The 25363-nt window shown below is 40.8% G+C and overlaps 1 protein-coding gene and 1 pseudogene across 3 annotated transcripts in view; both read left to right on the forward strand.

Moving 5' to 3' along the window:
* CYFIP2 (cytoplasmic FMR1 interacting protein 2) overlaps positions 1-2766 on the forward strand; it is a 133808-nt gene extending 131042 nt beyond the window's left edge. The window contains exon 31 of one of the 3 annotated variants that reach the window (XM_003900431.4): positions 1-2766. In XM_003900431.4, the coding sequence (XP_003900480.1) occupies positions 1-168 (168 nt within the window). In that variant the 3' untranslated portion in view covers positions 169-2766. The other 2 variants (XM_017960089.3, XM_009209478.4) reach the window with 2 other exon arrangements.
* Positions 857-24780, forward strand: LOC108586214 (annotated as a pseudogene).
* The last annotated feature ends 583 nt before the right edge of the window (positions 24781-25363 follow it).

Here is a 25363-nt window from a genome sequence, read left to right on the forward strand (position 1 = left end):
CCCCTGAAGAAGATGGCCGACCGGATCAGGAAGTACCAGATCTTGAACAATGAGGTTTTTGCCATCCTGAACAAGTACATGAAGTCTGTGGAAACAGACAGTTCCACTGTGGAGCATGTGCGCTGCTTCCAGCCGCCCATCCACCAGTCCTTGGCCACCACTTGTTAAGCAGTAGGTCCTGCAGACGCTTTTCTGGAGGAGGAAGAGAAGTAGGAGAGAGAAAGCCACAGCCAGCCTGCCACAGGATCCAACTGGACAACGTGTGGGATGGACCTGGAAACAAGCACCTCCCCAAACACATCACCACTCCCTAGGGCGGGGCCTGTGCATGCTCTCCCATGACATCTCCATGCTGGTTTCTTCATAGCATAAATGGAAAAAAAAAAAAAAAAGGAAACAGGGCAGTGTGTGCTTTTTCTTTTCTCCCTGCTGAACTATATTAAGAACTCCTAGTTTCACCCTTTCTCCATCCCATCGTCGCACCCATCTGTGGTTGCTTCCCAAGACCGCCTCCCAAGATGGACACCTCCTACCCAGTGCCCATGTGTGACCCCAGGACTCAAGTCTCAGACTGTGAACACAGATGTGGCCATGCCCAGAGATGCCAGCCTGGCCAGAAGGGCATGCCTCAGCTTACTACTTCATCTCTCCTGGTTCCCTCCATGCAGTACCCTGGGTGGCAACTTCTCCCACTCTGGGTACCAGGGATTCTACCACATAGGCTTTCCAAAGCCCCATTCCAACTCCCTTCTCTCAGGGAAGTCCTAGAGAGAGGTCCAAAAAGCATTCACAGCTGTATCACACTCCATGCAGGTGGGGGGTAGGAGACTGGTCAGGCCTGCTGTGGGGAAGCGGTATGTATGAACACAGCCAGAAATGTCATAGTCCAAACAGGATGCTTTCAGGCCATCTCAGCTGCTTGATGGTGAGATGGTTCCCTTATTCCTACGGGAAAAGCTTAGCATTGGGCCACATAGGGGAAGCAGCTTTGAACAAATCAGTCATAGCACTGCCTACAGCATTAGCCAGTGACCAAATTATGGGCCACTTCTTGGCACAGAAATGCTTATCAAGGAACATTTCCACAAGAAATAAAATATTAAGGGGTTATTTCCACAGAGGCCCAAAAAGTCTTGGAAACAGAGGTGAGGAGGAGTAATAATAATAGTCAATGAGCTTTTAATACCAAGATATGCCCCCTGTCCCCAAAGAAGAGTCTTCTTTTAGGGAATCAGAACTTTCATTGTCCTAGAAGCTGAAAGATTCTTGGAACATTTTAGCTTTTACTCTCAACTTGCTGTTCTCTTTACATTCCTTAAGTTAGACTTCGGGGTGTGACTTCCCTCCCAGGGGTAACATTTACTTCCATTTTCTAGACCGAACCAAAAGTCTTCTGCAAAATCTCCCACCGAGTGTGATGAGACCATTGAGAAGGATAAAAGCCTTTAGGATATAAATTTCTTGTTACAGAGCATGTCATTGTCAAAGCAAATCTGTGGCCCTGAGGTTTTAAGAATATCAAATGTGACATTTGATATTTCTCCAGCCCAGGGAAGTAAGATGGTTAGAAATGGTTGCCTTAATCAAATGGTCCCATTTTTAACCCCAAAGGAAGTGCCCACAGCAAGAGGCTTGCGTGATGCACTTATGTCCTCCAGTGAGGAAAGGTGGGGCCACATGCGAAAGGCCCCTTAGGTCAGATCCTGAGAGTAGCACATTTGAGTGCAGATTCCTGGAACCCACCTCAAACCTTCTGAATCTCTGGGAATAGGGCCAGGAAGTCTGCCCTTTCTACAAGCTACCCAAGTTATTCTGTTGCACATCAATGTTTGGGAACCACTGCTGTAAGGGAATCATTCTGGTCACCTTGAGCTTTGAGCTACCACTGAGCCATGAAAGAAAATACATACAGGGAAAAGAGAAGGGAGGAGATTGCAAGTAGAAACTGGCAGATCCTCCTCTCTGGAGGTACCACCTTCTATTCTGATTTCTGACTTTTCCTTCTTGATGACCATAGATATGTTCCAGAGGCAGAAGAGAGAGATTACCCCACATGGCAGAGAACATGCTTTCAAAACATATAGAATGTCAAAGTTCCAGATCCTTCTACATCTTTAGTCCTGTCTGAAGTTGGTAGCTGCCTTTCTGTAGCTGATAGATGGCTAGAGTTCCATCCAAATCCCTGACCACGACTTCGTGGAGATTTGAATTATCTATTTGATGAGATACTTATTTCAATAACCCACCTCTCTCACCCCACATTTATATCCCTAAATTTGACCCTCTGGGCCGAGTCATATTACCTTCAGGAGACTTGATCCCAGTAGATTGAGGTCTTCCCTTTCAGCAGAAAGATTTATTTCCCTGGCTTGCCAGTGGCACTGATTTCCTAACACCCAATGAGTTTAATATTCTTTCCTCCCTGGCATTACTGCCCAAGCCTCTTTTGATTTTTTATTTTATGTGTGTCTAATGACCAGGAAAAAAATAAAGCTTAGGTTTTAAAAAGTTTTAAAAAAAAATCTGTTTCAGAAACTGTCAAATGTACCATATTTGTATTAATTGTTGGGAATTTTTGTACAATGAATTTACATTTATTTATGGTGACTTATATTTACGCTTGTGATCAAATAATGATGTTAAATTCTTAAATCATATTTGCTATGCAGCTGAAGATGATATTTTGATTTGTATTTTGGGGGTACCTGTGTTGAGTTGATAAACATTTCCATCTTCATTAAAACTGCTTCCAAACTAGTAAAACCAGCAACTTGGTCTTGATTCCTGGTCCTATTCTAATCCTCGTTGACCTGTGGAAGGCCATAATAAAACTAATTACTAAGCAAACAACCTAAAAGAGAATGAAAGAAAAATATAGGTTACTGTACACCAAACTAATGGCTTTGCTTGCTTTCCCACGTGGGGAATTACATCTTTACAAATTGAGCCTCACATTTCACATAGCACCAGCTTTCCTAAAGGTCATCCACTAAGATGAGTCCTAGGGCTGTTTCCTCTTCTGTCAAGTCGGACAAGATGATCTTTTCTAGCTCTGATATCCTGATTCTAGGTAATTTCCCACTGGTGCACTTTGAGAGGTCTACTTCACACAACATCTTTCTCAACCTATGTCATCACCTCATCAAATTGCCATCATAACGAGTCATATTTGAGCTAGCATAGTGGGAATACTGTTAGTCTTGAGATACTCAGTGAAAAAAGAGTTCCAAAGAAGATAAATTTGGGGAACACTTCATGCTCTTTTCCCCATGAAGATCCAAAAGACTCTGAGGAGTCCTGCAGAACCTTATCAGTCTGGATTAACAACCTATCTCCTAGATTGTTTTATTAGTCTGTTTTCACACTACTGATAAACACATATCCAAGACTGGGAAGAAAGGTTTAATTGTACTTACAGTTGGACATGGCTGGGGAGGCCTCAGAATCATGGCAGGAAGGGAAAGGCACTTCTTACATGGCAGCAGCAAGAGAAAAACAAGGAAGAAGCTAAAGCAGAAACCCCTAATAAACCCATCAGGCCATGAGACTTATTCACTATCACGAGAATAACACAAGAAAGATGGGTTCTCCCCATGATTCAGTTACCTCCCCCTGGGTCCCTCCCACAACACATGGGAATTCTGGGAGATACAAGTTGAGATTTGGGTGGGGACACAGCCAAGCCATATCCTCTGCAGCTCGACCCTCCAAATCTCATATCCCCACCTTTCAAAACAAATCATGCCTTCCCAACAGTCCCCCAAAGTCTTAATTCATTTCAGCATTAACTCAAAAGTCCACAGTCCAAAGTCACATCTGAGACAAGGCAAGTCCCTTCTGCCTACAAGCCTGTAAAATCAAAAGCAAGCTAGTTACTTCCTAAATACAACGGGGTTACAGGTATTGGGTAAATACAGCCATTCCAAATGGCAGAAATTGGCCAAAACAAAGGGGTTACAGGCCCCACGCAATTCCAAAATCCAGCAGGGTGGTCAAATTTTAAAAATCCAAAATGATCTCCTTTGACTCCAGGTCCCACATCCTGGTCACACCAATGCAAGAGGTGGGATCCCTGGTCTTGGGCAGCTCCACTCCTGTGGCTTTGCAGGGTACAGCCTCCCTCCTGGCTGCTTTCATGGGCTGACATAGAGTGTCTGCAGCTTTTCCATGTGCACAGTGCAAGCTGCTGGTGGATCTACCATTCTGGTGTCTGGAGGATGGTGGATCTCTTCTCATAGCTCCACTAGGCAGTACCCCAGTAGGAACTCAGTGTGGCAGCTCCAACCCATTTCCCTTCTGCATTGCCCTAGCAGAGGCTCCATGAGGGCCCCACTCCTGCAGCAAACTTTTGCCTGGGCATCCAAGAGTTTCCATATATCTTCTGAAATCTAGGTGGAAGTTACCAAACCTCAGTTCTTGACTTCTGTGCACCCACAGGCTCAACACCATGTGGAAGCTATCAAGGCCTGGGGCTTCCACCCTCTGAAGCCACAGCCAAGCTCTACATTGGCCCCTTTCAGCCATGGCTGGAGCAGCTGAGACATAGGGCACCAAGTCCCTAGATGGCACTCACAGCATGCGGACCCTGGGCCCAGCCCACAAAACCACTTTTTCCTCCTGGGCCTCCGAGCCTGTGATGGGAGGTGCTGCCGTGAAAGTCTCTGACATGGCCTGGAGACATTTTCCTCATGGTCTTGGGGATTAACATTAGGCTCCTTGCTACTTATGCAAATTGCTGCAGCTGGCTTAAATTTCTCCTCAAAAAATGGACTTTTCTACTGCTTTGTGAGGCTGCAAATTTTCTGAACTTCTATGCTGTTTCCCTTTTAAAATGGAATGCTTTTAACAGCACCCAAGGCACCTTTTGAATGCTTGCTGCTTAGAAATTTATTCTACCAGATATCCTAAATTGTCTCTCTCAAGTTTGAAGTTCCAAAAATCTCTAGGGCAGGGCAAAATGCCATCAGTCTATTTGCTAAAACATAGCAAGAGTCAGTTTTGCTCCAAGAAGTTTGGCATCTCCATCTCAGACCACCTCAGCCTGAACCTTATTGCTCATATCACTATCAACATTTTTGTCAAAGCTATTCAAGTATCTAGGAGGTTCCAACCTTTCCCACATTTTCCTGTCTTCTGAGTCCTCCAAACTATTCCAACCTCTGCCTGTTACCCAGTTCCAAAGTCACTTCCACATTTTTGGGTATCTTTTCAGCAATGCCCACCTCTCAAGTTTACTGTATTAGTCAGTTTTCACACTGTTTGCTGATAAACATATATCCGAGACTAAAAAGAAAAAGAGGTTTAATTGGATTTACAGTTCCACTTGGCTGGGGAGCCCTCAGAATCATGGCAGGAGGTAAAAGGCACTTCTTACATGGTGGCAGCAAGAGAAAAATGAGGAAGAAGCAAAAGCAGAAACCCCTGATAAATCCATCAAATCTTCTGAGACCCATTCACTATCATGAGAACAACAGGGGCCCCCATGATTCAATTACTTCCCACTGGATCCCTCCCATAACACAGGGGAATTCTGGGAGATACAATTCAAGTTGAAATTTGGGTGGGGACACAGCCAACCCATATCACTATCTTGGAAACCCCTTTCTCTGCAATGTTAATTAACATTCTCTGCAATGTTAATCATCCTCTCTTGGAACACACTTTGAAAAACATTTGCCTAAGGGTATGCAAATTCATGGTAAGATTTTTTTTTAAAACTCCCACAGAAAGACCACTGACATGTAGAGAATTATGATACAAGAGCACAATTAGAGAAGCAAGGGCCTGACAGATTATTGAAGGATTTCAAATGGGAAGAGGAAGCATTTTGACAGAGGGAAAGAGTACCATCACTGGGGGTACAAGTGTGCCCAGGGCTGTCATAACAAATACTACAAACCAAGTGGTTCAAGCAACAGAAATTCACTCTCTCACAGTTCTAGGGGCTGGACATCGATGACCAAGGTGTCGGCAGAGTTGGTTTCTTTCCCCAAGATCTCTCTCCTTGGTTTGTGGGTGACTATCTTTCTCCCTGTGTTTTCACATGGTCTTCACTCTGTATGTATGTGTCTTATCCTTTTTTGTGTTTTTTTTTTTGTGTGTGTGTGTGTGTGTGTGTGTGTGTGTGTGTGTGTTTTGAGATGGAGTCTTGCTCTGTTGCCCAGGCTGGAGTGCAGTGGTGTGATCTTGGCTCACTGCAACCTCCACCTTCTGGGTTCAGGCAATTCTCTCCCTCAACCTCCCAAGTAGCTAGGATTACAGGTGCCCACCACTATACCCAGCTAATTTTTTTTTTTTTAGTAGAGACAGGGTTTCACCATCTTGGCTGGGCTGGTCTTGAACTCCTGACCTTGTGATCCACCCACCTTGGCCTCCCAAAGTGCTGGGATTACAGGCATGAGTCACTGAGCCTGGCCACTTTTTTTTTTTTTTATAAGGAGACCAGTCATATTGGATTACAGCCCACCCTAGTGATCTCATTTTAACTTAATGACCTATTTAGAGACACTATTTCCAAATACAACCACATTCTGAGGTACTGAGGGCTAGAACTTGGGGCATGGGTCAGGGGCAGGGCGCAATTTAGCCCAGAACTGCGCTGGGCATGGATCTGGAGAAAGTGTGTTTTTGGGAGCCTTGGACAGTTTGAAGGCTGGGATGCTATTCCTTTGTGGAACACCCCTTGAACACTCACTATTTACAAGATTAGGGAAAAAAAGAGGAGAGAAGTATAGGAATATGGTGGAGTAGGAAGGCCAAGGAATCCATCTCTGCACCTATATGACAATCACACTGGCAGAATCTGATATAACTATTTTGGAACTCTGGATTTTATTCAAGGCTTAAAACTTCGAGGGGAAGGCTTGGACAGTAAACTACAGTTCATTTTGCTCAACTTCAGCTCTTGGTTCACCAGCCGCTACCCATTTGCCACCCTACCTCTCACACCCCACACCTGCCCCATGGCAGAAAGCTGTGCATGTGTTCCTGCATGAGCCAGGGTGGGCAATAAAGACCCTGTCCTCCAAATATCAGGGATCTATGTTCTGATGGCTGATGGTTGATTGCTGCTTCTGATCATGGAGATGTAAGGCAGGCAGCCATTGTCACAAGCCACTCCCCACCCCAGATGAAGCAACTTCCAAGGGATGTAAAAGGCCAGTGTTCTTTTTCTTCCCTGTATATGCCCACTTCATTTTTCTCTTTTTCCCTTTTTGGGAGCCAGACATTAAAGATGAGTAAGTTCAAAAACAACTACATAAAAGGAGGAAATTAGGAAGTTACCCTGTATGCACAGGAAAAGGCACAAGCTCAGAAAAGATCTGAGAAGACCTTAAGCTTACATGTCAGGCTGATCGCTAGCATGGAGGCAGCCTACAATGATTAAAAAAACAAACAACAAAACAAAACAAAAAAGACAAAAACAAACAGCAAGACTTGGAGGAAAAGAAAGAAGCCGATTTCCAGAAATACCATACTATTAGCTTCCCATGTCCAGTTTTTAACATAATCACAAGGCATACAAAGAAGCAGGAAAGTATAGCTGATTTAAAGGAAGAAAAAAATATAAACTATCCATGAGAAACATTAGATGGTCGAACTACCAAAGACAGAGCCTAAGGGACCCATGGGATATCATTAAATGAACCAATATACTCATTGTGAGAATCTCAAAAGAGAGACAAAGGGCAGAGATATTTTTTGAAGATGTAATAGCCAAAATATTCCCAACTTTAATGAAAGATACAGTTATAAACACCCAAGAAGCTCACTACAAGTAGGATGAATTAAGAAAGACATTCTAATCAAACCACTGAAAGACAAATCTTGAAATTTTTCTCTCTTTCAAGAAGAGAATCTTGAAAGCAGCAAGAGAGAAGTGACTCATCAAATACAAAGGATTCTCAGTAAGATTATGAGATTCTCAAACTATGGAGGCCAGAAGGGAGGAGGCTTATATTTCAAAGTGGTAAAAAGAAAAAAAAAAAAAAGCCAAGATTTTTTCATTTTTTTTCTTTTTTTTTTTTTTTAAATAAAAAAACTAACAAGAAGGGTTTCAAGATGGCTGACTAGAGGCATCTAGTACTCTCCTCTTCCACAAAGAACCACCAAACTAGTAGGCAGATAATCACAATTGAATAGACCGTCTAAGAGAGAAGGCTAAAATTCAACGCAGAAGTGATAAGAAACAAGGCAGAAAAAGGAAGCAAAGCAGCCTGCTGGGCTGGAATCAACTAGGAGCCTAGAGATTCCCCAATGTGGTAAAAGGGGAAGTAAGGGTAAGTAAGAGACCCTGGGTGGTCCACATTCCCACTACAGACTCCTGCAATCCTAGCCAAGGGAGAGCCTCACAACCTACGCAGACCCTGAGACTAACATAGGGAGCTGCTTGGAGACCATGAAATGCTATTGCTCCAGAGACAGAGCTCACTCTAGGCCCCCACACACACCTTGAGACATAAGCCATGATAACAAAGCACTATTTTGAGAGCCTAGCCCTCATTGGACTGCATTCTTGCCTGGAGCCCAATAGCTCCTACACCTCCATATCCCTGGAGCCCCATTGACATCCCTCTACTGGCAACCAGGTACTACTACTGGCTGCTGCTGCCAGGGTCAAATGCCAGCCATGACTAGCAACCCTGCCACCCCCAGTAGCAGGGCCACCAGTCATTTAAAAGCACACTAAATCAGGGGGTGGTAACTTATACCTGCAATCCCAGTGCTTGAGCAGGAGGGCCGAGTTGGGAAGATTACTTGAGGCCAGAAGTTCAAGACCACCCTGAGCAACATAGCAAGATTCTGTCTTTAAAAAAATAAAGTTAGCTACGCATGGTGGTGTGTACCTGCCATTCTAACTACTCAGGAGGCTGAGGCAGGAGAATCACTTGAGCCCAGGAGCTCAAAGTTATAAAGAGCTATGATCACACCACTGCACTATAGTCTGAGCAACAAAGCAAGGCCCTCTCTCTGAAAAACTAAAATAAAATATAGCAATAAAATAAGAGCATCCTGAGGAAAGGCTACCCTGTAAATAGCCAGCACCTAAGGCCAAAGCATGAGCTCCTCAGGCACCGATTTATGGCTGCTGCCACTTAAACCAACCCCACCCTCCCCAGAAGCAAGGCCATAGTGCAACTGCCACCTCCACCCAAGCATTCTTCTGGGGGCCTAGGGATCACCCTGCTGCTGCCTATCATAGCTAGCACCTGCACATACCACTGGGGGGCCTAAAGACATGCCTGCCCAGCCTAGCTACATTCCCTGCTCCGTGCCCAAGCACACCATCCAGGGGCCTGGAAGTCACCCTGCCCCCCCTACCACCACTGGCATGTGAGTATTCCTTCCAAGGGGCTGAAAACAGGCTCACCCAACCACCACAGCTAGCACCCACCCACATGCCCCACCTACAAGCATGGGGACTAGCCCACCCAGCCCATCATAGCCACCACCAACACTGGCATGGACCACTTGATAGCCAGAAAATTGTTCAACCACTGCTACTGCCAATTGCTCATGCTATGCCCACTACCTAGGGGACTTGAGAATCTACTCACCTGCCCTGCCCTCTGCTGCCACAGCTGATATCTGAGCCAGGTCAAAAGGAGACCTAAGAATTGGCCCACTTGGACCTGCTAACACTAGTGCCAATATATACCACCTTGGGGCCCAAGGACAAGCACACTTGGCCTACAGATGCCACTACTGGGGCCTGAGGACTGATCCATGTGGCATCCTATCTCCAGCAAAACTTCACCATAGCTACGACTAATAACCATACCCTAAGCCACAGAGAAAATCACAGACACAACTGACACTGTTTACACCCAAAGAAATCATATGGAGACTACATGGTAGCATGCACCCAGAATCAAAGCCAAAGTTTCCTACTCAACCAACACTGTAGATACATTTTCAGGAAAAAGTCCTCCCCATGAAAGTAAATCCAAAAAATTGGAAGAAGCAACTATTACACCAGTTGTGCAGATAACATAAGGACATAAGAAATATGAGAAAGAAAGGAAATAAGATACCTCCAAAGGAACACAATAACTTTTCAGCAACAGATTGCAATGAAAAAGAAACATATGAAATACTAAAGAATTCAAAACAATGATATTAAAGTAGCTCTGTGAGATGCAAGAGAACTCAAATACAATACAAATAAATCAGAAAAAAAAACACTTTAGAATATGAGTTTACCAAAGAGATAGACATTCAAAAAATCCCAAACAAAAATTCTATAACACAAGAATTCATTGAATGAAATACAGAATACATTCTAAAGCTTCAATAGACTAGATAAAGCAGAAGAAAGAATTTCAGGACTTGAAGACAGGTCTTTTGAAATATCCCAGTCAGATAAAAATAAAGAAAAAATTAGCAAAGCTTATATGATATATGGGACAATATAAAGCAACCAAATATTCCAATATCAAGTGTACCAGAAGCCAATGAGAAAACCAAAGGGATAGAAAACCTATTTTACAAAATAATAGCTGAAAAACTTCAAGTCTAGCAAAAGATTTAGACATCCAGATATAGGAATCTCAGAAATCTCCAATCAGATACAATTTAAAAGGGTCTTCTCCACAGTACATTATAGTCAAACTGTCAAAAGTCAAATAAGAGAATTATAAAACCAGCAAAATAAAATGATCTAGTCATTTATTAGGGAACCCTCATCAGACTAACAGTGGATTTCTCAGCAGAATCCTCACAGGCCAAGATAATGGAATGATACATTCAAAGTGCTGAAAGAAAAAACCTGCCAGTCAAGCATACTATAACCAGTAAATTTGTCTTTAAAAAATGAAGGAGAAAAGTCTTCCCAGACAAGCTGAAGTTGAAGAAATTTATCACCACTAGATCAGTCCTATAAGAATTGCTTAAGTCAGTCCTATACCTGGAAGTAAAAGGACAATGTCCTCTACAATTCTGAAGACACATGGAAGTATAAAGGTAAAGCAAACATACAAATAAGGAAAATAAAAAACTTAAATGTTACCACTATAAAAAAAAAAATCAAACCACAGTGATAAAAAGAGAGAAAGAAAGGAAGAATATATAAAACAATCAGAAATCAATTAATAAAATGACAGGAATAAACTCTCACATAATAGCCTTGAATTAAAAAAAAAGTAAACAGATTAAACTTTAAAAGAGACTCCCTGAATGGATTATTTAAATGACCCACTTGGATGCTGCCTACAAGAAACTCATCTCACTTGTAAAAGACACAGACTGAAAGTAAAGAGATGGAAAAAGATAAAACAATCATGAGTAGCTATACTTAGATAAAACACATATTAGGTCAAAAACAGTGAAGAATAGACAAAGAAGGTCATTATCTAATGATACAGAAATCAAGTAAGGACCAGGATCAAATAGTTCCAAACATATATGCACCCAACATGAGAGTACTCAAGATAGACTATTAGATCTTAAGGAAGAAATAGACACCAACACAATAATAGTTGGGGACTTCGACACCCCACTCTCAGCTTTAGACACACTATTTAGAAAGAGAATTAAAGAAATATTGGATTTAAACTGTACTTCAGATCAAATGGACTTGAGAGTTATTTAAGAACATTTCAACCAAGAACTACAGAATGCATATTCTTCGCATTAGCCCATAGAACGTTCTCCAGGATAGACCATTTGTTAGGATACAAAACAAGTCTCAACAATTTTTGTAAATCAAAATCTATTAATTATCTTCTCAGATCACAATGGAATAAAACTAGAAGTTGATAACAAGAGAAACTCTGGAAAACTATACAATTACGCAGAAAGTAAACAACATGCTCCTGAATAACCACCTAGGTCCAATAAGAAACTAAGGAGGAAATCAAAAAACTGCTTAAAAGAAATGCATTGATACACAACATACCCAAACCTATGGGACACAGTAAAAGCAGTGCTAAGAAGGAAGTTTATAGCAATAAATGCTTACATCAGAAAACTAGAAGGAATTAAAACAAACAATCTAACAATGTACCTCAAGGAGCTGGAAAAGCAAGAACCAAACCCAAATTTAGTACAATGAAAGAAATCATAAAGAAAAAATCAAAGCAGAACTAAACAAAATATAAACTAAAAATACAAAGGATCAATGAAAAGATAGTTTTTTAAGAAGATAAAAACTGATAAATCATTAGCTAGACTAACCAAGGAAAAAAAAAAAAGAAGACTCAAAGTCAGAAACTTTTTAAAAAAGAGTGGGGAGTGGTCAAGATGGCCAACAAGAAGCAGCTAATGTGTGTGACTCTCTCAGAGAGGAATGGAAGGGGCAAGGGGCAAGTAAATACAACACCTTCAACTGAAACATCCAAGTACTCGCACTGGGACTAATCAAGGTAACAACTTGACCCATGGAGAATAAAGAAAAGCAAAACAGGGTCGGGTGCCGTGGCTCACACCTGTAATCCCAGCACTTTGGGAGGCTGAGGCAGGCAGATCACAAGGTCAGGAGATTGAGACCATCCTGGCTAACATGGTGAAACCCTGTCTCTACTAAAAATACAAAAAATTAGCCAGGCGTGGTGGCAGGCGCCTGTAGTCCCAGCTACTCAGAAGGCTGAGGCGGAGCTTGCAGTGAGCCGAGCCAAGATGCACCACCACTACACTCCAGCCTGGGCGACAGAGCAAGACTCCATCTCAAAAAAAAAAAAAAAAAAGCAAGACAGGACAACAGTCCAACAGGGAGCAACAGGGAGCTAGCTAGGGGAACCTCCCCCACCCAGGAAAGCAGTGAGTGAATGAGAGACCCCCGGGAAACCACACTTCTCCCAGGAATCTTCGCAACCCTCAGGTCAGGAGATGTCCTTGTGAACCCACTCCCCCAGGGCCTTCAGTCTGACAGACAGAGCCATGTGGAGCCTCAGCATAGCAGCCACTCAGGCATGTGCAGAAACTCTGAAGCTTTAGATACTCGGGCTTTGCGGCAAAAGTAGCTGCAACTCCAGCAAAGTGGGAGGTTAGACCCCCATACATAATCCTAGGAAAGGGGCAGAATCCAGGGGACTGAGCAGGAATAGCCTGCATGCCCACTTCCACAGCACCTCACAAGATAAGACCCACTGGCTTGGAATTCCAGCCAGCCACCAGTAGTGGCATTGCACCTCCCTAAGCAGCAGCTCCCGGTGGGAGGGGCAGGCTGCCATCTTTGTGGTTTGGGTACCTTAGGCATTCCAACCTTCAGGCCTTGGAGTGTCCAAGCTGACCAGGGATGAAAGGGATCCCCCAGCACAGCACAGCTGCTTTACCAAAACATGGCCAGACTGCTGCTTTAAGCAGGTACCTGATGCCAGACCTCCTCACTGGGCAGGACCTCCCAAGTTGGGCCCTCCAACCAATGCCACCAGTGGTCTCCAGCTGACAGAGACTTGAATTTTCCTGGAGATGGTGCTCTCAGAGTGGGGGACAGTTCACCATCTTTGCTGTTTGGGTGACACAGCTGTTCCAGCCTTCAGACTTTAGAGAACCCAAGCCGACTGGGGGTGGAAGGGATCCCTCAGCACTGCATAGCTCTACCGAAACATGGCCAGACTGCTTTTTTAAGTGGATCCCTGATCCCGCTCCTCCTCACTGGGCAGAACCTCCCAACTGGGTCCTCCAGCCACCCCTCTTGGTGTTCTCCAGTAAACAAAGATTTTTAATCTCTCTGGGATAGAGCTCCCAGAGGGAGGGGTGAATCACTATCTCTGCTGTTTGAGCGACTTAGCCATTCCAGCCTTTGGACTTCAGAGTGTCTGAGGTGACCAGGGAGGGCACTGAAGCAGACCCCGAGCACAGCACAGCTGCTCGACCAAAATGTTGCCAGATTGCTTTTTTAAGTGGGTCCCTGATCATCCCCATTCCCCCTCATTGGGCAGGACTTCCCAAGCTGGGTCTCCAGGTACTTCCTGCAGGTGCCTTTGGGCCAGCAACAGGCCCGTACCTCCCTGAAACAAAGCTCCAAGCGGGAGAAACAGGCTGCCATCTTTGCTGTTTTTCAGCCTTCACTGGTGATACCTCTCGGGACTAGAAAATCCGAAGTGACTAGAGACTGCAGTGGGACCCGAGCCTACTGCAGCAGACCTATGGAAAAGTGGCCAGACTTTTCCAGGGGCAATTGAAAGCCTCTCTGTCACTGTCTCTGCAGTGGAACTGCCCTTGCCACCCTCAGACTAATGAAGGAGCAAAGACCCTAAATGCCTTATCCACACCTCCAACAAGCTGCAGTCAACCCAAGGAGAGGAGGCCACTCCATTTCCCATTGATCTCACTACACCCCCTCTACCCCCAACTGCTTGTCACCAGACAGGGAACCCATGGCTTAGGCCTGCAGCACAAACCCTCCATCCTGGGCTGATTGCAATGAGCCATTGCTGACCTTCATTTCTCTGGGGTAGAGCACTAAGGAGACAAGCAAATGACCCTTGACCACAACCACTACTAAAATCCCTTCCTCTGCTGCCTCCAAGTTGGGGAATAGAAACAAACACTGAGATCACCCCAGAGCTGCAGTGGGTAGCCCAGGAGTGCCAAGTTGTCATCTACGGTCAGCACTCGAGGGGGAAAGGAACCCATACTTTCAGAACATTGAGAGAGAACACAGCTGCAACTGTGAGAAAATACAACCAAGCAAGAGTCTGCCAAATGACCAATAAGCCTAAGTGCCACCTGCTGGATCACATCTCAAAGCTTCAACACCAAAGATACCTCACTAACATACCCTCTCTGAAATCAGAGACAATAAGTCAAGTTTCAAATAAAGACCCTGCACAAAGCCTTGGCCTGGTGAAAACACCCAGAAAAGAAGCCTATTTACTGTAGTCAGTTTACACTGCAGTTAAAAGAACACCCACACAAGGAGCTGAGAAAGAACCAACAGAAGAACCGCGGTTACATGTCCTCCAAATGACTGCAGCAGTTCTCCAACAAGAGTTTTTAACCAGGCCAAACTGGTTTGAATGACAGAAATAGAGTTCAGAATATGAATAGGAACAAAAATCATGAAGATTCATGAGGACAGAAAAACCCAGTCCAAGGAAAATAAGAATCACAATAAAGTGATACAGGAGCTGAAGGATGAAATAGCCAGTACAAAAAAGAAACTAATGGGTCTGACAGTGCTGAATAACATAACACAAGAATTTCACAATGTGATCACAAGTATTAATAGTAGAATAAACCAAGGTGAGGAAATAATCTCAGAACTTGAAGACTGAGTCTCTAAAATTTTCAGACAAAAATTTTTTTAAAATTATAAAATGAACAAAACCTCTGAGAAGTAGGGGATTATGTAAAGAAGCCAAATCTATGATAATCACTGGCATCCGTGAAAGGGAAGGGGAGAAAGCAAATAATTTGAAAACGTATTTCAGGATATCATCCATGAAAATATCTCCAACCTTGTTAGAGAGGCCAACAGTCAAATTCAGAAAATACTTCTGAAAGATTCTATATATGATAATCACCCCCAAGACACATAATCTGATTTTCTAAGGTTGCAATGAAAGAATGTTAAATGCAGCTAGAGATAAAGGGCAGGTCACCAAATAGTAAGATACTTGAACACTCCATTTATAGTATTAGACAGATCACTGAGGCAGAAAATTAAGATATTTGAGATCTAACCTCAACACTGGACCAAATGAATCTGTTAGACCTTTACAGAACTCTCCACCTACAAAGGGAACCCTGTCAGGCTAACAGCAGACCTCTCAGCTAAAACCCTACATGCCAGGAGAGACTGGGGGCAGGGACTTATATTCAACATTCTTAAAGAATAAAATCTTCAACCAAGAATTTTATATCCAGCCAAATTAAGCTTCCTAAGTGAAGGAGAAATAAAATCCTTTTCAGATAACCAAATGTTGGGGGAATTCATTATCACCAGACCTGCCATATGAGAGATCTTGAAAGCAGCACTGCCTATAGAAAGACTTCTATCAGCTAATACAAAAACTGTAAAGCAAACACACAAAAGCCAACATCTTAAGCAACTAACAGCATAATGACAGAATCAAATCCATACATATCAATACTAAATCTTGGACGTAAATGGGCTAAATGCCCTCTTAAAAGGCACACAGTGGCAAGCTGGATAAAAAAGCAAGAGCCTATGGTATGCTGCCTTTAAGAGACATCTCACATGTAATGATACTCATAGGCTCAAAATAAATGAATGGAGGAAAATCTACCAAGCAAATGGAAAACAAAAAAGCAAAGCTTGCAATCCTAACTACAGACAAAACAGATTTCAAACCAATAAAAATCAAAAAACTCAAAGAAGTTATGTAAAAATACATAATGGTAAAAAGTTCAATTTAATAAGGCCTAACAATCCTAAATATATATGCACCCAACACAGGAGCATCCAGATTCATAAAGCAAGTTCTTGGATACCTACAAAGAGACAGACTCCTACACAATAATAGTAGGATACTTCAACACTCCATTGACAGTATTAGATCATTGAGGCAGAAAATTAACAAGATTCAGCATCTAACCTCAACACTGGACCAAATGAATCTGTTAGATCTTTACAGAACTCTCCACTCCAAAACAACAGAATATACAGTATTCTCATTATCAGATGGCACATACTCTAAAATCAACTACATAGTTGGATATAAAACAATCCTCAACAAGGGTAAAAGAGCCAAAATCATATGAAACACACTGTCAAACCACAGCACAATAAAAATAGAAGACAATGAAAATCGCTCAAAACCATGCAATTACATGGAAATTAAACAGCATGCTCCTGAATGACTTTTGGATAAATAATGAAATTAAGGCAGAAATCAAGAAGTTCTTTGAAAATAATAAGAACAAAGATAAAACATACCAGAATATCTGGGACACAGTTAAGGCAGTGCTAAGAGAGGAATTCATAGCACTAAATGCCCTCATCAAAAAGTTAGATCTCAAATTAACCTAACTTCACAACTGAAAGAATTAGAGAAGAATAAATCAGCTCCAAAGCTAGCAGAAGATAATAAAAATCAGAGCTGAACTACAAATTGAGACATGAAAAACCACTCAAAAGATCAATTAATCCAGGAGTTGGTTTTTTTGAAAAAATTGATAGGTCACTAGCTAGAAGAATAAGGAAGAAAAGAGATGATCCAAATAAACACAATTAGAAATGACAAAGGGAATGTTACTACTGACCCCACAGAAATAAAAACAACAATCAGAAACAAGCCAGGCACAGTGGCTCATGCCTATAATCCCAGCACTTTGGGAGGCTGAGGCAGGTGGATCATTTGAAGTCAGGAGTTTGAGGCCAGCCTGGCCAACATGGTGAAACCCCATCTCTACTAAAAAATACAAAAATTAGCCAGGCATGGTGGTGCACATCTGTAATCCCAGCTACTCGGGAGGCTGAGACAGGAGAAATACATGAACCTGGGAGGCAGAGGTTGCAGTGAGCCGAGGTTGCGCCACTGCACTCCAGCCTGGGCAAAAGAACGAGACTCTATCTTCACAAAAGAAAAAGGGGAAAAAAAAAAAAAAAACACCATCAGAAATTACTACATACACCTCTATGCACATAAACTACAAAACCTAGACTAGATGGATAAATTTCTGGAAACATACACCCTACACCCTCCCACTTCTGAGGTAGGGAGAAATTGATTCCCTGAATAGACTAGTAACAGGCTCCAAAATTGAATCAGTAATAAATAGCCTATCAATCAACCAGTAATAAAAAGCCTACCAACCAGATCTGGGCTTTCAAAGAAGCATGCAACTGGTTGGATTCACAGTCAAATTTTACAAGATGTACAAAAAAGAAAAAACAAAGCTGGTACCATTCCTACAGAAATTATTCCAAAAAATATTGACAACGAATGACTCCTCCCCAACTCATTCTGTGAGGCCAGCATCATCTTGATACCTGGCAGAGAACCAACAAAAAAACAAAACTTCAGGCCAATATCCTTGATGAACATTGATGCAAAAATCCTCAACAAAATACTTGCAAACTGAATACAGCAGCATATCAAAAAGCTAATCCACCATGACAAAGTAGGCTTCATCCCTGGGATGCAAGGTTGGTTCAACATAGACAAATCAATAAATGTGATTTATCACATAAACAGAACTAAAGACAAAAACCACATGATTATCTCAACAGACACAGAAAAGGCTTCTGATAAAATTCAACACTCCTTCATGTTAAAACCTCTCAAACTAGGTATTGAAGGAACATACCTCAACATAATAAGAGCCATCTATGACAAACTTACAGCCAACATTATATTGAATGGGCAAAAGCTGGAAACATTCCCCTTGAAAACTGGCACAAGACAAGAATGTTCTCTCTCACCATTTCTATTGAACATAATATTGGAAGTCCTAGCCAGAACAATTAGGCAAGAGAAAGAAAGGGCATTGAAATAGGAAGAGAGAAAGTCCAACTATCTGTTTGCAGATAACATGATTCTATATCTAGAAAACCCCATAGCGTCAGCCCAAAAGCTCCTTAAGCTGATAAATAACTTCAAAGCTGCAGGATACAAAAATCCATGTACAAAAATCATTAGCATTTCTATGCACCAACAACAGCCAAACTGAGAGGCAAATCAGAAACACAATCTCATTCACAATTGCCACAAAAATAAAATACTTAGGAATACAGCTAACCAGGAAGATGAAAGAGCTTTACAATGAGAATTACAAAACACTGCTCAAAGAAATCAGAGAAGACACAAACAAATGGGAAAACATCCTACGTTCATGAATAGGAAAAATCAATACCATTACAATGGCTACACTGCCCAAAGCAATTTACAGATTCAATGCTATTCCTATCACACTACCAATAACATTTCACAGAACTGGAAAAAACTATTTTAAAATTCATATGGAACCAAAAAAAGAGCCTGAATAGCCAAAGGCATCCCTAAGCAAAAAGAACAAAGCTGGAGGCACCACGTTACCTGACTTCAAATTACACTACAAGGCTACAGTAACCAAAACAGCATGGTACTGGTACAAAAACAGACACATAGACCAAGGAAGCAGAATAGAGAGCCCAGAAGTAAGACCACACATCTACGACCATCTGATCTTCAACAAAGCTGACAAAAAACAAGCAATGGGGAAAAGACTCCCTAGTCAATAAATGGTGCTGGGATAACTGGCTAGCCAGCCATATGCAGAAGATTGAAGCTGGACCCCTTGTTTACACCATACACAAAAATTAGCTCGAGATGGATTAAAGGCTTAAATGTAAAACCCAAAAATATAAAAACCCCAGAAGACAACCTAGGCAATACCATCCTGGACATAGGAACAGGCAGATTTCATGACAAAGACACCAAAAGCAATCACAACAAAAGCAAAATTTGACAAGTGGGTCTGATTAAACTTAAGAGATACTGCACAGCAAAAGAAACTATCAACAGAGTAAACAGCCAATCTAAAATGGGAGAAAATTTTTGCAAACTATGCATCTGACAAAGGTCTAATATCCAGCATCTATGAGGGACTTAAATTTATAAAAACAACAACCCCATTAAAAAGTGGGCAAAGGACATGAACAGACACTTCTCAAAAGAAGACATGCATGCAGCCAACAAACATATTTAAAAAGGCTTAAAGTATAATAAAAAACTTAAGAAAAAAGCTTAATATAACTGACTAGACAAAAGCAAATAAAACCATAATGAGATACCACTTCACACCAGTCAGAATGGCTATTATTAAAACTCAAAAAATAACAGATACTAGTGAGGTTTTGGAGAAAAGGGAACACTCATACACTGTTGCTGGGAGTGTAAATTAATTCAACCATTGTGGAAAGCAGTATGTTGATTCCTCAAAGAGCTAAAAGCAAAACTACCATTAAACTCAGCAATCCCATTACTGGGTATATACCCGGTGGAATATTAAGTCATTTTACCATAAAGACACAAGCATGCAAATGTTCATTGCAGCACTATTCACAATAGCAAATACATGGAATCAACCTAAATGCCCATAAATGAAGACTGGATAAAGAAAATGAGGTACATATACACTATGGAACACTACACAGCCATAAAAAAGAATGAGATCATATCTTTTGTGGGAACATGGATGGAGCTAGAGGCCATTATCCTTAGTAAACCGACACAGGAACAGAAAACCAAATGCTGCATGTTCTCACTTATAAGTGGGAGCTAAATAATAAAAACTCACTAACACAAAGAAGGAAACAACAGACACTGGGGTCTACTTGAGTGGGGAGGTTGGGAGGAGGAAGAAGAGCAGAAAAGGTGACTATTGGGTACTGGCTTAATTCTTAGGTAATGAAATACATGTACGACAAATCCCCATGACACATGTTCACCTATATAACAAACCCTCATATATACCCCCAAATCTAAAATTAAAAAAGAAACAAAAAACGAGACATTACAACAGAAGACATACCACAGACATATAAAAGATCAGAAATTATAAGTAACTAATAGAAAATTGATAAATTCCTGGACACATAAAACCTACCCAGGTTGAGTCAGGAAGAAATAGAAAAGTTGGACAGACCAACAATGAGAAATGAGATTGAACCAGTATTAAAAAGTCTGTCAACAAAAAAATGTGCAGGACTGCATGCTGTTGAATTCTGCCAACTTAAGAATATTTAATACCAATTTTCCTCAAACTATTGCAAAAAATTGAAAAGGAGGAAATTTTCCCTAATTCAAATTTTTCTCTAATTACAAAAAGAGAAAACCACATGCCAATATCCCTGACTAACAGACAAAAATCCTCAAAACACTACCAAACTAAATCCAACATCAATAACATAATACACCATGATCTAGTGGAATTTATCCCAAGGATGCAAGGATGGTTCAACATACACAAGTTAAACACAATATATCACATCAACAGAAAGGAGGACAAAAACCATATGATCATCTGAGTAAATGGAGAAAAGGCATTTGATAAAATTCAACATACCTTAATGATAAAAACTTCAACATAGTAGGCATAGAAGGAACATACCTCAACATAATAAAGACCATATACAACAAGTCCACATCTAACATCACACTGAATGGGAAAAAGCTGAAAACCTTTTCTCTGAAAACTGAAACAAGACAAGAATGTTCACTTTCACCACTCTTATTAAACATAGTACTGGAAGTCCTAGTCAGAGCAATAAAGTAAGAGAAATGAAAGACATAGGCCAGGCACAGTGGCTCATGCCTGTAATCTCAGCAGTTTGGGAGGCCAAGGCGGGAGGATAACCTGAGGTTAGGAGTTTGAGACCAGCCTGGCCAACATGGTGAAACCCCGTCTCTATTAAAAAAAAATACAAAAATTAGCCAGGTGTGGTGGCTGGCACCTGTAATCCCAGCTACTCATGGGGCTGAGGCAGGAGAATCACTTGAACCTGGGAGGCAGAGGTTGCAGTGAGCCAAGACTGCACCACTGCACTGCAGCCTGTGTGACAGAGTAAGACCCTGTCTCAAAAACAAAAACAAAAACAAAAAAAACTCAAAATTTGGAAAGAGGAAGTCAAATTGTTCCTCTGCAGATATTATCTTATATCTAGAAAAAAACTTTAAAAACTTATATTCAATAAATAAATTTCACAAAATAGGACATAAAATCAACTTACAAAAATCAACAGCATTTCTAAACACCAATAATAAACTGAGAAATAAATCAAAAAGGCAATCCCATTTACAATGGCTCCAAAAAATAATAATACTTAGGAATAAATTTAACCAAGGAAACAAAAGACCTTTACAAGGAAAACTACAAGAGTCGGTTGAAAGTAATTAAAGAGGACACAAATAGAAAGACATTCCATGCTCATGAATCAGAAGAGTTAACATAGTTAAAATGACCACACTACCCAAAGCAATCTACCGATTCAACACAATCTCTATCAAAATACCAATGTCATTTTTCACAGAAATAGAAAAAGCAATCCTAGAATTCAAATGAAACCAAAAAACAGCCAGAATAATCAAAGTCCTCCTGAATAAAAAGAACAAAGCTGGAGGCATCACACTACCTGATTCAAAATCTATTACAAGGCTACAGTAACCAAAACAGTACAGTATTGGTATAAAACCAGACACACAGACCAATGGAACAGAATAGAGAACACAGAAAAAGTCACATACTCACAGCCAACTGATTTTTGACAAAGACACCAAGAACAGACACTGGGGAAAGGACATGCTTTTCAATAAGTAATGCTGGGAAAATTGAATATCTATATGCAGAAAAATGAAACTGGATCCCTATTTATCACTGTATATAAATGTCAACACAAGCTAGATGAAAGGCTTAAAAATGTAACATCTGAAAATATAAAACTGCTAGAAGAAAACAGGGAAAACACTTCAGGACATTGATCTAGACCAAGATTTTCTGGCTAAGACCTCAAAAGCATAGACAATAAAAACAGAAATAGACAATGAGACTATCATAAACTAAAAAGCTTCTGCACAGCAATCAATGTAATGGAGAGACAATCTGTTGAATGCAAGAAAATATTAGCCACCTATTCATCCCTCAAGTGACTATTATCTAGAATATACAAGCAACTCAAACAACTCAATAATATAATAATAATCATTAAAAAGGGGGGAAATTATATGAATAGACATTTCTCAAAAGACGACGTACAAGTAGCCAATAGGTAAATGAAATTTTTAAAAAGCTCATCACTACTCATCAGGGAAATGCACATTGAAACCACAATGAGATATAGTTAGAATGGCTATAACAAAAAAATTAAAAAAAAAAAAAAAAAGATGCTGGCAAGGATACAGAGAAAAGGCAACTCTTGTACACTGTTGGTGGGAATGTAAATTAGCATAGCCACTATGCAAAACAATATGGAGATTTCTCTGAAAACTAAAAATAGAGCTACCATATGACCCAGCAATTCCACTACTGGGAATTTAGTCAAAGGAAAAGAAATCAGTGTATCAAATAGATACCTGCCCTCTCATATTTATTGCAGTACCCTTCACAACAGCAAAGATAGGGAATCAACCCAAGTGGCCATCAATGTATGAATGAATGAATGAATGAATGAATGAAATGTGATATACACACAATGGGACACTATTTGGCCATAAAATAAAGAATGAAACCATGCCATTTTCAGCAACATGGATAGAACTGAAGGTCATTATGTTACATGAAATAAGCCAGGCACAGAAAGACAAATATTGCATGTTTTCACTCATATATTGAAGCTAAGAAAGTTGATCTCATAAAAGTAGAGAGTAGAATGATACATACCAGAGACTGGGAAAGGTATGTTGGTAGAGGGGGGATGAAAAGACGTTGGTTAATGGATACAAACATACAGTTGTATAGAAGGAATAAGTTCTAATGTTTGATAGCAGAGTAGGGTGACTGTAGTTAACAATGTATTATACATGTCAAAATAGCTAGAAGAGAGGCCTCGAGATATTCCCAACCCGAAGAAACAATACTCGAGGTGATGGATACCCTATATACCCAGACTTTATTATTACACATTCTATGCATGTAACAAAATAACATGTACCCATTAATATGTACAAATATTATGTATCAATTCTAGAAATGTGACAACCAACAAATTTTATATCAAGCAAAACTGTCCTTCAGAAGTGAGAGAAATATTTTATCCCTCATGCCCTTCCCACCCTTTCCCTGAGTCCCCAAAGTCCATTGTGTCATTCTTATGCCTTTGCATCCTAATAGCTTAGCTCCCACTTATGAGTGAGAACATACAATGTTTGGTTTTCCATTCCTGAGTTTCTTCATTTAGAATAATAGTCTCGAATCTCATCCAGGTTGCTGTGAATGCCATTAATTCATTCCTTTTTATGGCTGATTAGTATTCCATCATATATATCATGTCATTTATATATAAACTGTGATATATACATATATGTATATATATACACATATGTGAGAGATATATATATATCTATATATATATCACAGTTTCTTTATGCACTCATTGATCATTGATTGATGGGCATTTACCAAAATCTCACAAATCACCACCAAAGAACTTACTCATGTAACCAAACACTACCCAATAACCTATGGAAATAAAAAGTTTTAAAAAATAAACTCATGAATCAACAAACTGCAGCCCTTGAGCCAAACTCAGCTTGCTACTTGTTTTTCTACAGCTTATGAGCTAAGAATGATTCTTACAGTTTAAAATAGTTGAAAAATTAACAGGAATAATATTTCACAACACGTGAAAATTTTATGTAATTTACATTGTAGGGTAATAAATTAAGTTTCATTGGGAGAAAAAAAGTGAGGGACATATTAAAAGATTCCCAGGTAACCCTTTTGCAGCCATCACCAAAGCGGGAACGGCCAAAACGAAGTTCAATCCCTTTGTGACTTCCAACCGAAGCAAGAATCGCAAAAGCACCTTTCCACATTCGCAGGAGGATGTCTTTCCCTGTTTCCAAACAGCTGAGACAGAAGTACAATGCGCGATCCATGCCCATCCGAAAGGATGATGAAGTTCAGGTTGTATGAGGACACTATAAAGGTCAGCAAATTGGCAAAGTACTCCAGGTTTACAGGAAGTAATATGTTATCTACACTGAATGGGTGCAGTGCAAAAAGGCTAACGGCACAACAGTCCACGTAGGCATTCACCCCAGCAAGGTGGTTATCACTAGGCTAAAAGTGGACAAAGACCACAAAAAGATCTTTGAACAGAAAGCCACATCTCACCAAGTGGGAAAGGAAAAGGGCAAATACAAGGAAGAAACAATTAAGAAGAGGCAGGAATAAAGTAATCTTATACACAAGCTTTGATTAAAACTTAACGACCAAAAAAAGAGATTCCCATACAAGTAGAAGTTGAGGGAGTTTGTGACCACTAGACCTGCCCTGCAAAAAATACTAGAGGGAGTCCTACAGGTTGAAATGAAAGGACACTAGACAATAACATGAAGCTATATGAAGAAATAAAGATCTCAGCAAAGGTAAATACATGGGCAAGTTTTAAAGCCAATATTCTTGTAAGAATGATCTGTAACCATATTCTTCGTTTCCTGCATGATTTAAGAGACTAAAAATTATTACTAGTCCAAAAGCTAATACAGTTAACCCTTGAACAACATGGGTCCACTTATACATGGATTTTTACTTTTTTTTTTTTTTTTTTTTTTGGAGACAGGGTCTCATTGTGTCACCCACACTGGATTGAAGTGGTGCAATAATGGTTCACTGCAGCCTCAACCTCCCAGGCCCAGGTGATCCTCTTATCTCAGCCTCCCAAGTAGCTGGGACCACAGGCATGTGCCATCATGCCTGGCTAATTTTTTTTTTGGTATTTTCTGTAGAGATAGGGTTTTGCCATGTTGCCTAGGCT

The sequence above is a fragment of the Papio anubis genome, chromosome 5 (assembly GCF_008728515.1).
Source record: "Papio anubis isolate 15944 chromosome 5, Panubis1.0, whole genome shotgun sequence".
In the NCBI taxonomy this organism is placed as follows: domain Eukaryota; kingdom Metazoa; phylum Chordata; class Mammalia; order Primates; family Cercopithecidae; genus Papio; species Papio anubis.